The sequence below is a fragment of the Tenrec ecaudatus genome, chromosome 4 (genome assembly GCF_050624435.1).
Source record: "Tenrec ecaudatus isolate mTenEca1 chromosome 4, mTenEca1.hap1, whole genome shotgun sequence".
In the NCBI taxonomy this organism is placed as follows: domain Eukaryota; kingdom Metazoa; phylum Chordata; class Mammalia; order Afrosoricida; family Tenrecidae; genus Tenrec; species Tenrec ecaudatus.
This window is the reverse complement of record NC_134533.1, coordinates 5,256,434-5,272,990: the sequence shown is the minus strand read 5'-3', so window position 1 is coordinate 5,272,990 and position 16,557 is coordinate 5,256,434. Positions and strand designations below refer to the sequence as shown.

Genomic DNA, 16,557 nt, shown 5'->3' with positions numbered 1-16,557 from the left:
CCACAACAGGGACAAGAAGGACGCAACCTAGATGCCCAGCAGCGGAGCAACGGCTCAGTGAGACAAGGCTCAAAGAGACCAGCAGCTGTGAGCGCGGGACGGAACAAGGCAGCGCTTCGTTATGTTGTGCTTCAGAACTCTCTCAACCAGAACCAAGGGCACAGCCCATTACAGCAGGGGCAGAGGGACCCACTGCCACCGAGCCAGGGGATTCTGAAGCCCCTCATAGGAATGTGTAAGTCGGGCGGTAGACAAGGAAAACGGAAGAACCCTGGATGTGTTTGAACTATGGTCCCGGGGAAGAATGCACAAAGCACCGTGGACGGCTCACAGGACACCCCAATCTGTCTCGGAAGAAGCAAGGCCAGAGAGCTCCTTGGAGGCAAGGGTGACGAGACCTTTCTCACGCCCTTTGGACGTGTGGTCAGGAGAGACCAGTCCCTGAGAGGGACATCGTGCTCGGTAAAGCAGAGGGGCAGCGAAAAAGAGGAAGCCCCCCCCCCTCCCCGAGATGGACAGGCACGCAGCTGCGTTGCTGGGCTCAGCAATGAGAGCACTCGTGATCCCGACACGGGACAGGGCAGGGCTGCTTCTGCATGAGGACACAGGCGTTGGGTCGGACTGGAAGGCACCAAACTACCACAACCTCCAGCGAGGGGGACGAGCTGGGCGTGCAGCGTGTCCTCTGGACCCAGTGCCCCGGTGCTGGGAAATCCTAGATCCAGGGGAAGATCGTACACAGGACTCTGCTCCAGGGCTTTCCCCCAGAACCGGCATCCTGGATTCGGACTTGCAGCCTCCCTAACTGGGAGACTGTGCACTCTGATGGATAAAGCCACCCTGTGGTGTTTTCTGACACAGCAAAGGCAGCCCAGGTCAGTCCCCATGCGGGAGCCCAGCCCTGCGTCGCCTCATCCCGGGACCCAGACGGCCTGCACCCTCCACCACCCACCGGCACCTGTCTCCTGACCACCACCTGGACAAGGGGCTCGCTTTCTTTCAGCGTTTGGTCGGCGGAGGTTGAGCACCTAACTGTTGGACCGCTGTAGTTCTGGGCACTCGAAGGCGCCGTGGAATGGTCACTGTGACCGCAGAGGCCCCCTTGTGGACACAGGGTAGCATCACCCCACCCCTACCCCCGCCGTGTGTGTGTGTGTGAAGTGCCAGGGGCGCCAACCCGGGGTCACCACCAGAGCACACACTCACGTAATTTGTGGCCCACCAGGACTTGAGCTTCAGGTACCACTGCAGTTTGGGCCCCAGGTTGACAGCGAAGTCCTGGGCCAGCTCCGTCATGCGTGCAAAGTCCCCCTCCTTCATAAGAGGCCTCACCGACTCCAGGTACTGGCGTAACGGGGGAGAAAACGCCAAGTGAGCAGACGCACCGTCATCTCGGGGAGCCCGCAGCGCCCTTTCCTGCACCCCAGGGACAGTCACAGCGGAGGGAAGAGACCCCCCCCCCCCCGCCATCGTCCCCCGGCTGTCCTGGTCAACCCTCAGCCAAGTGCCACCACTCCGATGTGTGAAGAATACGCCATTGAACGTCTCTACCCCCCACTCCCCAAACCCGGCAGCCCCCCACCAATCACCAAGGACAAGTCTAGAGCCTCTGACCACCCCTGGGTTCCTTCGTGCCTTCCCTGCAGTGCCCCTCGAATGGAGGGCCCGCCCTCCTCTAGCCACAGCGCCTGCAAAGGTGGGCAGGGTGCGGAGGGGAGGTGGGCAGGGATGTGGGCAGTGTGTGAGGGGTGTCCAGCTGGTGGGCGCTCACAGGACCAGGCCCAGAAGGAGGGGCCAGCCCTGGAGAAGGACATTGTGCTTGGTAGAACAGAAGGTAGAACAGCCAACGGAGGAAGGCCTGGCTGAGCTGGAGGGACCCAGGGGTGCAGCAACAGGCTCTCCTGTTAGTAAGGGTGTTGAGGAGGCGCAGTGCCGGTTCCGTCGTGCACGGGTCGGAACCGCCTCGGAGGCACCTCACCAGCGCTCCGTGGAAAATGTCCACAGCAGGCAGACGCAGGGGATGAGCAGGAGAGTGGGGACGGGAGTTGTTGCTTAAGGGCTTCTGTTTGGGGGGTGGAAAGTTCTAGAAATAGTGGGGATGGCAGCACATTGTGGCTGAACGAAAGTGGCCAATTCCGTGTGTATTCCACGGCAGAAAAACAAATACATACACAGACATACATATGCATACGTGTGTGTACACACACACTGGGCTTCTCCCTCCCTGTAGGCTGCCGACCACTAAGTTTACGGGCATTTCCTGTATGTCCAAATCTCTGGCCACGCGTCAAATGGACACGTGAGTGAGACCGCTCATGTTCTGTATTTTACTGAAAAACAGCATCCTTGTACGCTATTATAAATGAAACGGATATATTTATACACAGCGTACACTACTTAACCTGATCCAGCACTGGAGATCCTGGGCAGACGGATCCGAAGGTCACTTGGGTGGGTCGTTGCGACCATCTCCGCTGCACTGCCTGTCTCTACATCCCATGCTGACTTTCTAAGAACGCTTCGACTACGTTTGCCTTGGTGCCTGGAGTAATGCTCTCATGAATGAAACTCACTTCCTGGGGTTCATACGCCATCGACGTTCAGGTCAAATTGACATGTATCCATGGAGAGAGGTATACCACACAGAGAATTTCGAGATTAGGAGACTTAGAAGAAAATGAATTGGGAGGTATATTTGTCTTGAGAAATGGATACAAGTCAGCTTCAATAGTAGGGGGTAACTAACGGGTTTCTGTAATTTCACTGAGGAGATGGAAATGCGTCAGAATGACATGATGCGTAAAGCCAGTGTGAAAGGGGGGGACGCAGCTCTAGCTGCTGTCACCCCTCACAGTCTGTCTGCCCCACGCCTCGTCACCAGGTAGCCTGCCTTGAAATGGGGTGGGGGCTTTGTCCGTGGCATTTTCTCAGGACCCAACCGTCACCACCCCCACACTCAGAGGCTTCTGATGCCCACAGTCAGATCCAAAATATGGGCCCAGCATTCTCTACGTCAAGCTCGGTGTATGTTCGACACACCTGTGATGGGCTCACACCCCAGGAGGGGGAGCCTCATATAACCAGCCTGCAAGACACAGCGGGTCCGGAGCTAGCACCGCCTGGCAGGCCAAGTGAGGCCAGAGCAGTAATTAAGACCCAAGCTCTTCGTCCCGAAGACACGCGGCCCCTGGGCGCAGGCGTCCAGGGTCACACTCACCCTGCCGACGGTGTCCTTCACAGTGGGGACGGGCAGGCGTGGCAGCGAGGTCTGGAAGCTGTACAGCATGGGCTTCCGGCCGGAGAAGACCTTCACCATGCTCTGCAGGGGCAAAAGGCGCAAACCATCACACCTGGGAGGGCAAACGACCCGCTGGGGAGAATGAGACCCTGTGAAAGGGCGGGAAGCCAGTCCCTGATTCCAGAGCCTGTCCCTGATTGGGGTGGGTGGGCTGAAAGACCCTTTCACAGGGGCCGCCCGATTCATCACAGTAGCAAAATGACAGTGATGAAGTAGCAACAAAAATAATGTTATGGTTGGGGGTCACCACCACCTGAGGAGCTGTAGGAAAGGGTCGCGGCGTGAGGAAGGGTGAGAACCACTGGTTTAGAGTGTGGAACCCCCTCCGAGAGTCATTCTGTTTCTCTGGAAATCACACGCTAAGCAGTAGCAGGAAACTGGCCTGGAACAGGGGGAGTCTCCCAAGAGCCCCCCGGGGGCTGTCAGGGGCTGAGGGGAGCAGGCCGGGCTGCAGTGGTGCCATGCCCTGGTTGGCGACAGTGAGAACAGCACAGGGGCGCAGAAAGTCCAGCCTCAGATGAGAACTGAAACACTGCTCCTCAGACTGCCGTGGAATCCGCCATGGGAGCTAGCTCTTTCAAGAAAACCTTTCTGCCTGTGACCCAGCCCTGGGCCCAGTAGCCCTCGGACACCAAAGGGCAGAGTGGAACTGCCCCCTTCGGGGCTGTATGAATCTTTGTGGGGGAAGGCGGCCTCCCCTTTCTCCCATGGAGCTGCTGGTGGTGCAAAGCCGCGCACCTTCTAGACTGAGAGCCGGAGGCTTTAACCATTGCGCCTGCATAGCCAAACCAAACACCAAAGCTCACTGCTAGGTAGAACTTCCCCCTGTGAGTGTCCAAGACCGAGACTCTCTAAGGGAGCGGCTGGTGGCTTCAAACTGCCGCCCGTGTGGTTATCAGCCCGGCAGAGCCACTGGGCCACCAGGGCTCCTCCTGGTGTGACCTCTACACCTCATCCGGGCTAACACAAGAGAGCCTGACGGAGACAGCCCAGTGCATCCCAACAAGGCCTCTGTAACATCTGCCCAACATCGATGCCTGAAGCGCTTCAGCCCCGAGTGTGCCAGGGCTGGTTCCCCTCCTGCCCTTCCTGCCAGCTTCCCCGGAGGCCACCAGCTACCTCCTGGAGCCGGCTTGGACTGGACAGAGTCCCTCGGTGAAGGCTCTAGGCAGGGATATAGGGACAGACACCTGTCACAGTCCAAGGGGACATTCGGGAGGAGCCCGAGAACCAGAGGCGAGGCTTAGGAACCCGGCCTCAGCTTCCATCTTGATGGTGTACATCCAAAACCCTCAGCTGGTAGAAGCCTTGGAAAGCCCAAAACCAAACTCACGGCCATCAGTCGACGCCAACTCATAGCGACCGCACGGGGCCGGCAGAACTGCTGACTTGGCAGTGATCAAGCCGGAGTGTCACCCCTAGGCCACCGGGGAGCCCATAAAACCCCTCACACGCCGGAACGGGGCAAACATCACAGGCGTGACCGAGCGAGTCACTCTGAACAGGCGGCATGGAGGCTCAGCATCAGACCACGGCCGAGGCAAGCCATGATTCACGGGCATCCCAGCGGTCAGAGATGTGACCACAGGGTGGCAGCTTTTATGTGATTCTGGGCACTGCAGAGAAGGCTCCTCCCGTTCTACAAACAAGCTGACCGGGAAGCCGCAGGCAGGAACATCCAATGCACAGCACGTTCTAACGCCCTGAAAGAAGCAGTCCTATAGGGGCACCGTGGTGAGTCTGGGCCCTCGGGCGGGTAAGGGCGATACCCGGTCCCCACGCCGTGTGTCTAGAGCAGAAAACACCGACACGAGCGTCCGGCTGGGTGGACAAGCGGGGGCGCGGTTACCATCCAGATCTTGGTGGCGCGGCTCATCCTGCCGTGCTGGGCGAACATCCAGCCGTGGTAGGACAGCAGCACCTTCAGGGAGTAGCGCATGGTGAAGATCAGGGCCACCCAGAGGCCCGTGCCGAAGAGGACGCCGCTGACCACGTTCTTCGTCTGGCTGGACATGTAGTCCCTGCCGGGGCAGAAGGAGACGGGAGTGCTCAGGTTAGTGTGGGCAAGACACAGGAAGGCCACAGAGGATGGAGACTCAGCACTGTGAGGCTGGACCGAAGGCTGCCACGCAGCCACCCGACAGTCAGTGTGCCCCACTGTGGTGTCCGGGCAGCTAGGCCAGCCGTGCTTCAAACACCAGCAGGATCCCCACACGTTTCCACCGAGCTTGCAGACCGACGCAGACGAGGGCTCTGCTTTCCAAAAGTCAAGCCAAGGAAAGCCCTGGGGGGGGGGGGGGCGTGGCAGAGAACTGGATTGTCACGGGACACAACACTGTCCGAGAGTGGGACACCCACAGCGGTTGACATGGAGGCGCTGATGATGCTGGGGGTGGCGTGGGGCCAGGCAGTGCTTGGTTTAGTCCTGACAGGGGTCCCTGTGGAGCCAGAGCCGACTCACGCCACCAGACAGGCTGGGAGCAGCCTCTGTACTCCACGTGGGAATTACGCCTAGCCCACCACACAGCGAGCACCCACCTGGTGGGAGCTCACCTCTCCAACGAGCCTCAGGCAAGTTCCGGTCACCTCAGGTTCTGGGGAGCCCCGAAATTCACCAAGACTCCTCTGTGCCCGGGAGCGGGGAGAGTGACAGGTGGAAGGGGCCCTTGTGAGGCTGCCAGCCCGAGGTGGGACCAAGCCCCATGGGCAATATGAGCTGGCGTCCTCGGCTGGGCTTCTGACCACGCGGGGCATCTGCTGACTCGCTCGGTGGACGCTCCCTCTTGTTTCCTTCTCCCACACGCCCTCTCGGATCTCGGAATCCCTCGGGAGAGAAGTAACCAGCTCGCATGGGAATCACTGTGACCTCTAAGGTCACGAGGATGTGGTTTTGCAGGGTTGAGGAAAACACGTGGGAACATGGGCAAAAACACGCGGTTTTGTCTTTAAATTGGAAAGAAAGATCAACTAAAACCAAACGCACCGCCATCAGCAGCCGCCCTGCAGGACAGGGGGAGACCCGGCCCTGCGGGCTTCCGAGACGGTCACTCGGCACGGGAGCAGAACGCCCCGTCTTTCTCCCACAGAGGGGCACACTTGAACGACCAATCGTTTGCCCACAAATGGCCAAACTGACAACACTTACGTGACAAACGAGCAGAGAAGCGGGTGTCTCCAGAGCTAGCACTCGAGAGAACCTGCCTTTCTGTAAAGCTCAGCTTCGTCCTGCAACCTCTAGCACCTGGTCCTAAACGTCGCCCAGGTCTGCAGACCCAGCGACCACGTCTAACGACATCATCCAAGGGCACACGTAGCCGTCTGCATTGAAGCAGCACTCTTCCGATCGCCGACCTGCGCCACACCTCGCGCCTAAGGAAAGGCACACGGTGCCCACCACAGTGCGGCGCAGCTAAGCAAACACACGGTGCTGTCGGGATCTGCGACATGTACAGGGGAGAGGCCTCCACAGTGTGGAGAAACAGGGCAACAGAACTTTCCCACACACTTTCAGAAGCTTCTTTGTCTGTGTGTATGTGTGTGTGTGTGTGCACACGTCTGCTGGGTTTAGAGGGAGCCTGTGGGTGAACTGCCCTGTCTTGCAGGGTGCTCCAGGATGTGATATGTAGGGAATCCCATCATCAGGTCTTCCTCCCATGGGTGGGTGGAGGGAGGGAGAAAGGGATGGATGGATGGATGGGATGGATGGATGGATGGATCTATGGATGGAGGAATGGAGACATTGTATATATGAGGAGTCCTGGTGGTGTGTTGGGCTGAGATCTGCATGGTCGGCAGTTCGAAAACACCAGCAGCTCCATGGGAGAGACTGGGCTTCCTGTTCCCATACACAGCTACAGTTTTGGAAACCCAAGGGGAGGGGGTGCTCACTATGAGTCAGCATTTACTCAATGGCAGTGAGTATGTTTTGTTTTTTTTGTGGTTGTAGATATAATACATACATTGGTTTTGTACATACATATAAACCCACCACCCATCCTCTTTATACACACACGTGCACACACACGTGCACTTTGACCAATGGTATCCAAAAACACTCACTGGAAACCACATTCCATGTCAGGCAGGTGGGGAGGATACATGGGAACAAGCCCCACATGGCCACATCCAGATGCTGAGAGCGGCTGCCGGGGACCCCAGAGCTCCTTCTCAGGAAGAAGGTTCTAGAATAGCCTGGAGGCTGGCAGGCACGGGCCCTGAACCAGAAGGGCCCAGTTTATCACAACAGGTTTAGAGAAACAGACAAATCTTCCGAAGTCGCAGCTTTTGAGGGACTTAGAATAGTAACACATAGAAACACACATTGACATATTCACACACACACCACACACTCACACATTTGTACACACATACACAAGCAAACACACTCACACAGACACACACACACCCTGGTCAAACCCACAACAGCCCTCAAGTACAGGGTCAGCAGGACTCTCAGCACATCAGCAGGTGAGCACCGTCCACAGGTAAGGGGGCTATAATGAGTCAGCACCCACACGGGACACAGGCACCGGCCTGGACACCCAGCACTGCCAGCTGCTTCCCGCAGGATGAGTGACAAAAATGACAGCGCCCGTGTGGAGGCCTCTGCCGGACCAGGGACCCGCAGGTGTCCAGGAAAATGAAGGACATTTTAATTGTAGGCTGTTTCTCTTCCTGTTGCTTTTTGATCACGCCGGCCTGAAAGACCGGGGGCCCCTGGTAAAGATCTAGAAGTCAGTCCCCTTCTGGCCTGGAGGAAATCCCAGCATGGAAGACTAAGTCCACCCCAGCAGGGGCCCCCGTGCTCAGGTCCTTCCCACGGCTGACTCCAGCCCCACGACTGAAGCCGGACCTCTGGAAGACCCTTCTCCAGCCTTAGAAGGAGCGGCCCTGGAGGCATAGTGGTTACTCATTGGACTGAGATTCACAAGGCCAGCAGTTCGAAACAACTAGCTGCTCAGTAGGAGAAAGAGGAGCTTTCTACTACAGTTACCGTCTCAGAAACCCACGGGGGCAGCTCTGACAGGGTCTTACAGAGTCGTCATGAGTCAGCATGGACTCAGTAATGCAGAGTTTGGATTTTCGTAGCCACCGACCAAGGAGGCCGGCGAACCCCAGGGTGCAGTTAAACCGAGGGCAACGAATCTCACGTTCACACGTGGGCTCCTGCGACGTGGGCCACATGCACTGCCGAGAGCCGTGGCGTGTGCAAGCGAGAAGTTAAAAACGCTCACGAGGGCGATGGGTGCAGACAAGCCAACGGCCCGGTACCCCATCTCCTGGGAACCCTTGACAGCACCTCGGTAGTGCGTCCCCACAGGGGTATCATGGGATGATCCCCAAGGAGCAGGCAGTGGTGGTTTGAATCCAGTCTTCAGGCCGAGGTTAGTGTCTCCTCTCCCCGCCATCTTGGGCAAGAGCGTGCCAGCTACTGCAGGTCTCCTCCTGGGCACTACAGGGCCACCCTGAGGGAGGTCATTGGGTACCGACCCACAGGAGCACCCCAGCACCACCCCACCCCCACCCTCAAGAGCCAGGATGCCCCTGGGCGGGGGGGGGGTGCATTTACCAGAGATAGTCCAGGAACAGCTGACCCAACAGGCACCCCGGGCCAAGCACCCTCCCTGTAGACCCGGAACCAGGAGGTGCTGGGGGTGGGGAGGTAGGGAAGACCCACGCAGATGCCTAGGGCGTCACCAAAAACAAAGCATCTGACAATGATGGATGAGGAGCCCGAGGCTGGCTGTTCGAGCCCACCCCCAGGCTCCTCAGAAGAAAGGCCAGGCAAGCTGCTTCTAAACGCTGGTGTGTGTCTGGGCTGGTGGGGAGGGGGGGAATGTTCTGCTTGGGAACACCCAGGGCCACCCTGAAGGGGTCATGAGGTGCAGCAGCTCCCACCTGTACCTTTAGCACCACAGGTATGGGAAACAGAAAGATTTCTCCCAAGTCGTTTCTCCCAAATATATCCCAAACTTAGCTGCTTGCTTTGTGTGGAAAATGACTATACACTTGAAGGTCAACAGAAGTAGGTCAGGGGTTATTCTCCCTATCAGCCATCCAGAGCAAGCAGACACCACTGCTTATCCCACAACAAGTAGGGCCCACTCCCTTCTGAAAAGGAGAGTAGTAAATAGTGTCCCTGAAGGAGAGCACAGGAAGGTCAAGCCCACCCAAGGATGACCAAGGCTAGGCTGCCATCATGAATCTAGAGTCCACCCATCTTGTCACATGTATACCCCTAGTCCCTCCCCTTCCTAGCATGTGTACACCCCTAGCTCATCCCCTTCCTGTTACGCCTATGCCCATTGTATATCCCCCTCCTATTGCTTGTATTGCCTATGGTACAACCCCTTTCTGTGACGTGTGTGGTTTACCTGTAAACACACCCCTAAGTAGATATAAGCCTTGGTTAGCAATAAACAGGGTCTCCAGCCCACCTCACCCCTGCTCTCTCCTGTCCCCCAGCCCACACTGTGCGCAGACTTGACTGGTAAGATCATGGCCGTCCAGGAGGTGAGCAAGCTACCATGAAACGTGTCTGACTCCATTATTTCAATCTCTCTTCTCTCTCTCATGATCTATGACTTTATTGTCATCTTTATGTACTTAACCGTATAATTGCGCCTATCGGCCCGCAATTAGTTGTGGGGGGCTGGTCTTCCCACCACACAGGGAGTACAATTTAGTAACAGAGCCATCTCTTGGTGGAAGAGTACTCCCAGAGGCCTCCCCAAAGTCACACCCACTGCCATGGAGTCGATGCCGGCTCAGAGCAACCCAGTAGGACAGGGTAGAACTGGCCCTGTGGGTTTCGGAGATGGGACTCTTTACGGGAGTAGACAGCCTCGTCTTTCTCTCAAGGAGAAGTTAGTGGTTGTGATCTGGTGACTTTGAGGTTAGCACTCAATAAGAAACCAACCACTGCACCACTATGGCTCCCAGTATATGCACATACTGCGCCCTTCGTGTGAGAGAGCTGAGCATCTGGGAGTTTGGCATCTGTAGACATTCTGGAAAGGAGCCTCCCACCACCACCATGGACGATGAGGGATGGCTGCTCCTGCCACCTCCTCTGCCTGAGACGCCGCATCCTGTCACTCTTCACAGCCAAACTGTTTACACGGGAATAGAAAGCCGCGTTCTTCCCCAGAGGAGCAGCTGGTGGTTTTGAACTAAAGACCTGGTGGTTAGCAGCCCCATGTGTAACCAGTACACCACCAGGGTTCCCTTCTGGGTGTAAGAGTTCCTGGGGTGCAGGGTAAGAAATGGGGGACAATCCACCACTGGATGGATCTAGAGACTGAGGTCATCTCAGAGCCCCCCCCCCCCCCAATGCAGGACATGCTCTCAAGGGCACAGGCAGAACCCCAGAACAAACTCAGAAGGTCCAGACATAACCTTGTCAGGAACGAGCTCCCAGGGAAGGGCACCTGGGTTTGGGGCTTCAGATGAAGACAATGAAATTCCTAGTGCATGCACACACACACACACACACACACACACACACACACACACACAGCCGATTCTGATTCGGTGCACCCCTACAGGACAGGGTAGAACTGCCCCTGTGGGTTTTCAAGACTGTAAGCCTTTACAGGAGTAGAAAGCCTCATCTTCTCCCTTAGAGAGGCTGGGGGTTTTGAACTGCTGACCTTATGGTCAGCAGCCCAGTGCATAACCACTCTGGCACCAAGGCTTCGGGGGTAGTGACAGCCATCCAAGGACGGCCCACAGACATGCCCACAACCCACACTAGGAGGTCTCATGTGTGAAACAATGTATTCAGACACACTCTCAACATCCATACATTAAGGAGTCTGGGAGGCCAGGACTCCCATGGAGGGAACCTTCACGTTCGTGGGTTGGAGATGCGTCCACTTACATTCTCCTAAGTAAAAGACATTCCCCATGATATCCCCCATGTTAATGCCAATTTTGTTGTTGTTTTTGATCATTTTATTGGGGGGCTCGTACAACTATTATCACAATCCATCCATTGTGTCAAGCACATTTGCTGCCATCATCATTCTCAAATTAATGTCAATTTAAGGTGCAACTTGCAAGCACATGGCTACTACTATGTATGCTTGATGGTCAACTGCTTGAAGGCCATCGAAGGCAATCAGACCCGCGTGCAGTGGTTCTCAACCTTCCTCATGTTTCGACCCTCTCATACAGGTCCTCATGCTGTGGGAACCCCCCAACCATAACATTATTTTCCTTGCTACTTCATCACTGTCATTTTGCTACTGGGAAAGGGTTGCTGGACCCCCAAGGGGGTCACGACTCACAGGTTGAGAACTGCTGCCCTATGGTCTGTCCCACCCTAAGGAGGGCCCACTCCCTTCTGATAAGGATCATAGATTATATGCCTTCCTGTCACATGTGTGAATCCCCTTCCTATTGCATGTCCCCCTCCTCTTACGTTGCCTGCCTCTTGTCCAACCTCTTCCTGGTAAGTCCGTGCTTACTGTGGCCTGGGTGCCAGGATGATATAGGCTTGGCCAAGATTACATAGGCTTGTGAGAATACATTAAGCTCTCTCTTTCTGCTCGGACCTGGCTCCTGAAGCAATCTCAGAGCTCAACCCTTGCATGCGTTATCATATCTGATGTCTTTAATTTACGCCTCAATTACACAGCTGCCTTTTGGACCCATTTGGCTGGGCAGGCTGGTCCTCACCAGTCTCGCAGTCAGCGCATGAGCAAAGAGGGACCAGGGGCAGGGGTTCGGCGTCCAGCACTCCCGGGGTGGGGCAGGTGTACTCACGTCGTGTCCAGGGTCCGGTTAATCCTGGCGATGATGCCCAGCGAGGGGTCGATCTTGGCGTACATGGTCGACATCACGCCCACCACGACGATAAGCCAGCTGGAGGGGCTGGCTGGGTACACGCCCGTGATGATCCCATTCTGAAAGCAAGCACATGCCATGAGTCACGCCCCCACATCCACGTCTACCCAGTGAGCCACGCCCCCACGTACACATTCTCCCTGTGAGCCACGCCCCCACATCCACATCTACCCAGTGAGCCACGCCCCCACATCCACGTCTACCCAGTGAGCCATGCCCCCATGTACACATCCTCCCCGTGAGCCACGCCCCCACATCCACATCCACCCAGTGAGCCACACTTCCACGCACACATCTTCCCTGTGAGCCATGCCCCACGTACACATTATCGTGAGTCACGCCCCCACGCACACTCCCCATGAGCCACGCCCCCACGCACACATCCTCCCGTGAGTCACGCCCCCACTTACACATTCTCATGACCCACGCCCGCCCCGCGCAGACATCTATCCCATGAGCCACGCCCCCGCGCACAGATGGCCACCCTATGAGCCACATCCCTGCGCAGAAGTCCACAGGCCCAGGACGGCCCGGAGCACCACCCCTGGGGGAAGCCTGCTGAGGAGCCAGGGTGGAAGGAAGATGGGGGGTGCGGGGAACTGCACCCCACCGGGTTTCCGAAAGCCGTTGTGCAGACGTCGGCTGCCCGGCGTCCCAGTGTGGGCGAGAACCTCCGACGTTTAAGCTTAGCATCGCACCTCGCTGCTGCCCATGGAAACCGAAACCCCACGCCCGCTGCTGTCGGGTCTTCGGCTCCTTGTGAACCCGAAGGCCACAGTGTGGAACTAACCGCTCCACCGGGTTTTCCTGGCTGTGAGTTTTACGGGCCGCAGACAGCCAGGCCATTGAGGAGGTTCGAACCGCCAACCCCCCCCCCACCCCCCGACAGGTTTGGACTCAAAGCCGGACTCAACAGCGACCCCCTGTGGATTTCTGAGGCTGTGGGCGGGAGTAGAAAGCCCCTCGGCGCTGCGAGGGGGGTTTCGAACTGCCAACCGTGAGGATGGCAGCCCGACTAGTCACCTACTCCACCAGGGCTACCTCTATCAGTGCCACCGTGTCCCCAGGTGGAATGCCAAGGCTCCGTTTCTGCACACGCCCTTGGGTTTGCTCAATCCGAAGGGAAAAAGGGCTCCAGGGGTCTGAGCTCAGCGGCGCCGCCCGTCTTCTCCCTTCCTCGACAGCTGCCGCTGTACATGGCAGCCGGTGAAGGGCTGACACGGGGTCGTGCGCTCTAAAGCAGGGCAGGACTGTAACGGCCTTCAATCGTATCTGGGTTTTCATGGGCTGAAGCCGCACGGGGAAATCCTTTTCTGGACAAGGTGAGCACAGGGTGGCTCTGAGTCTCTTCCCTGCCTTTGTCTTACCCCCTCCCCCTCGATTCCTTCCAGAATTCATGGAGCCAACACACCTGTAAGTGCCTCACATACCTTGGGCACCATGGAAACCGGAGGGGGCTTCCCAGAGATGTGGGAAATCCCCTGATCTTTCAGCTCTATTTTCCCACAGACTTTCTGACACCCCTCATAGAAATGAGGTGCTGTTGTAGGCAGAACTCTGAAATACTTTCCTGGCAAGCATCCAGAAGGCCATTCATAGATGTTAAAATTACTATTATTATTATTACTTAAAAGGCAAATGTACGGATCCAGTCACTGGATGAGTAATTACCCAGGGGCCTGGCACCAGGAGGTCTGGTAGCATAGTGGATTATTGTGTTGGGCTGCTAACCCCAAGGTCAGCAGTTTGAAACCACCAGCCACTCCTCGGGAGAAAGACGAGGCTGTCCACTCTTATAAATAGTGACAGTCTCGGAGGGCCACAGGGTCAGTTCCATCCTGTCCTGCAGGGTCGCTGTGAGTCGGCACCAGCTTGATGGCGGGGAGTTTTGTGAGTTTTCTTGAGGGATGGGTCAGGGCAGGTCGGGTTGGGGAGAAACAGGGAGCTAGCAATACTGAGTCTGAAAGAGAAGAACGCTGAAACTGGCTGTGATGATGACTGCCCAGCTCTCCCAGCAATGACTGAACTGTGTCAATTGTAAATGACACGTGAATGACAGGCCAATAAAACGATTTTTGATAAAGTAGGACCGTGGCCGCCCAGCCGTCACAGCGACCCCAGGTGTCTCAGAGCAGAGCTGTCAGCTCCATGGGGCTTTGAAGGGTTGATCTTGGGGTCAGCCAGACCTTTCTTCTGAGGGGCCTCCAGGTGGACTTGAACCCCCAGCTTCCCAGGTAGCAACTGGGCAAGCTCACACGCACACCCGAACACCCCCAATGCCTCTGACTATCCACCACACGGACTGGAACAGAGATGTGCACACCTTGAATCGGATGAACTTCTTCTTCCATGAGTGTAGCCCCGAGAGATAGATCTGCTTCAGGGCCTCGTGGCTCAGCCGGAGGTCGATCCCATCAGGGGTGACTGTGAACTGGAAGGCCACCGCTTGGTGAGCTTCGGCCATCTCGCGAGATCACCTGTAGAGGGAGGGTAGAGGGCTGTGAGAGGAGGCTCCGTGCCAGATGTCAGACGAGCCCTGGCTTGGGATGGTCGTCTCCCACCTGGCAGCAGCACATTCATCCCCATCGGTGATGGCACGGAACGGACATGGAGCTAAAGCAACCAGCCAGGAGGCCGGCAGGGGCAGCGGGCGAGTCGGAGAGACACACACTTCAATACACTGCCAGTAAGAGACCTGCCCGCCTGAGACACGAGGGTGAGAACAGAGTGGGACAAAAAATTTTTTAATAATTTATAAATTATCAAGGGTTCATGAGGGCTCAAGTAGAAAGAAGATGTTTTTAAAATGATGATGGCAACATATGTACAAATGTGCTGACACAGTGGATGGATGGATGTGATAAGAACTCTAAGAGCCCCAATAAAATAATTTAACAAAATTAAAAATAACAAGAAAAACAAACCAAAGCAAACCAGACTTGCCATCGAATCGGTTCCTACTCAGAACCACCCACTGTGGGTTTCCGAGACTGTAACTCTTGATGGGAGTAGAAAGCCTCGTCTTTCTCCTGAGGAGCAGCTGGTGGTTTTGAACTGCTGACCGTGTGTTAGAGCACCAGTATTCCTTGCTGATTCAATAGACCTTCCATATGGCAAAAACCAGCATGTTAAGAGGGGACCAAGGGCGTTAGATCTTGATGAAAGGGCCATGAACGGGGGACACTGATTGCCATAGTGCTTTGCACATGGAGAATATAGTTCACGTCAATAGTAAATCGTTCCCCTCTGTCCCACGGCCTCGGTGTTTCAAGGACAGATCCAATTCAGAGCAACCACACCACACGCCCTAGCCCCTGGGGGAGAACACCTGGTGGTGCAGCTATTAAGCACTTGTCTGCAAACCCAAAGGCTGCGGTTTCAATCTACCTGCTAATCCCCCTCCTGCCACCACCACCCCCACACACATTGGAGGAAGACGGGCCTCCCGTGAAGATGAGCCAAACCCAGCCCATGGACGCTGCCTGTCCATTCTGTATCACCGTGACCCTGGAGGCTTCCGAGGCTGCCACCTCTACGGAAGCAGGTCACCTCTTTGCTCTCACAGCCTCGGGAACCCACTGGAATTGACTGGAAGGCACATACCACACCACGGGGCCCAAGGTGAAGGAACCAGGTGTGTGTGGGCAGGTGGGGGTCAAGGCACAGCCTCCTCCAGCGCACCCTGTAGGGCAGTGTCAGAGTACTCCCTTCTTTTGACATCCAACATTTTGATACAGAGTACTTAAGCAATCTTTATACTAAGGCACAAAGGTTCAGGTAACAGAAAGGTAAGCTAACAGAAAGGTTGGCACTCCATGGGAGAAAGAGGCGTCCGTCGGCATCCTTACGAGTTTTCCAGCCTTGAGAATCGGGGGGCGGGGGGGTGCGCAGTTCCACTCTTCCTTCTTGGGTGGCGATGGTCACATCAGGGTTGACTGGAAAGCTAAGGGGTTGGCTTTGGGGGTGCCCCCCCCATACGACAGGACGAAACAGCGCACACATGGGCCTGTGTCATCACAATTGTCGTTACGCTTGAGCGCACTGCTGTGTCCACTGTGCCATTCCACTTCACCCAGCATGGCGTCCTGCTCCAGGGACTGGTCTCTCCTGAGGAAATATCCATAGTGTGTAAGACGCAGTCTCGCCATCCTATTTAACCCGCTGAGTCTCACACGGACACACACGCTGCCCTCAGCAGCCATCAAGTCCATTCCAACTCCGACAGACTGTGTCCAACAGCACGGAACACCGCCCAGTCCTGCGCCGCTCTCACAATCATGGCTGAGTTTAAGCCCATTGCTGCAGCCGCTGTGTCCACCCATCTGGTCAAAAGCATTCCTCATCTTTGTCGGCCGTCCCTCTTCTCCAGGGAATGGTCTCTCCGGACAACATGTCCAAAGTACACGACT

The 16,557-nt window shown here is 56.3% G+C and overlaps 1 protein-coding gene across 1 annotated transcript in view; it reads right to left on the bottom strand.

The window, feature by feature from the left end:
- Positions 1-16,557, bottom strand: part of CPT1A (carnitine palmitoyltransferase 1A) — a 58,892-nt gene that overhangs the window by 23,407 nt on the left and 18,928 nt on the right. The window contains exons 2-6 of the mRNA XM_075545246.1: positions 14,472-14,625; positions 12,068-12,207; positions 5,148-5,319; positions 3,218-3,319; positions 1,207-1,344 (exon numbers count right to left, since the gene is read on the bottom strand). Of these exons, the coding sequence (XP_075401361.1) occupies positions 1,207-1,344; positions 3,218-3,319; positions 5,148-5,319; positions 12,068-12,207; positions 14,472-14,612 (693 nt within the window). The 5' untranslated portion in view covers positions 14,613-14,625. The remainder of the gene's footprint in view (positions 1-1,206; positions 1,345-3,217; positions 3,320-5,147; positions 5,320-12,067; positions 12,208-14,471; positions 14,626-16,557) is intronic.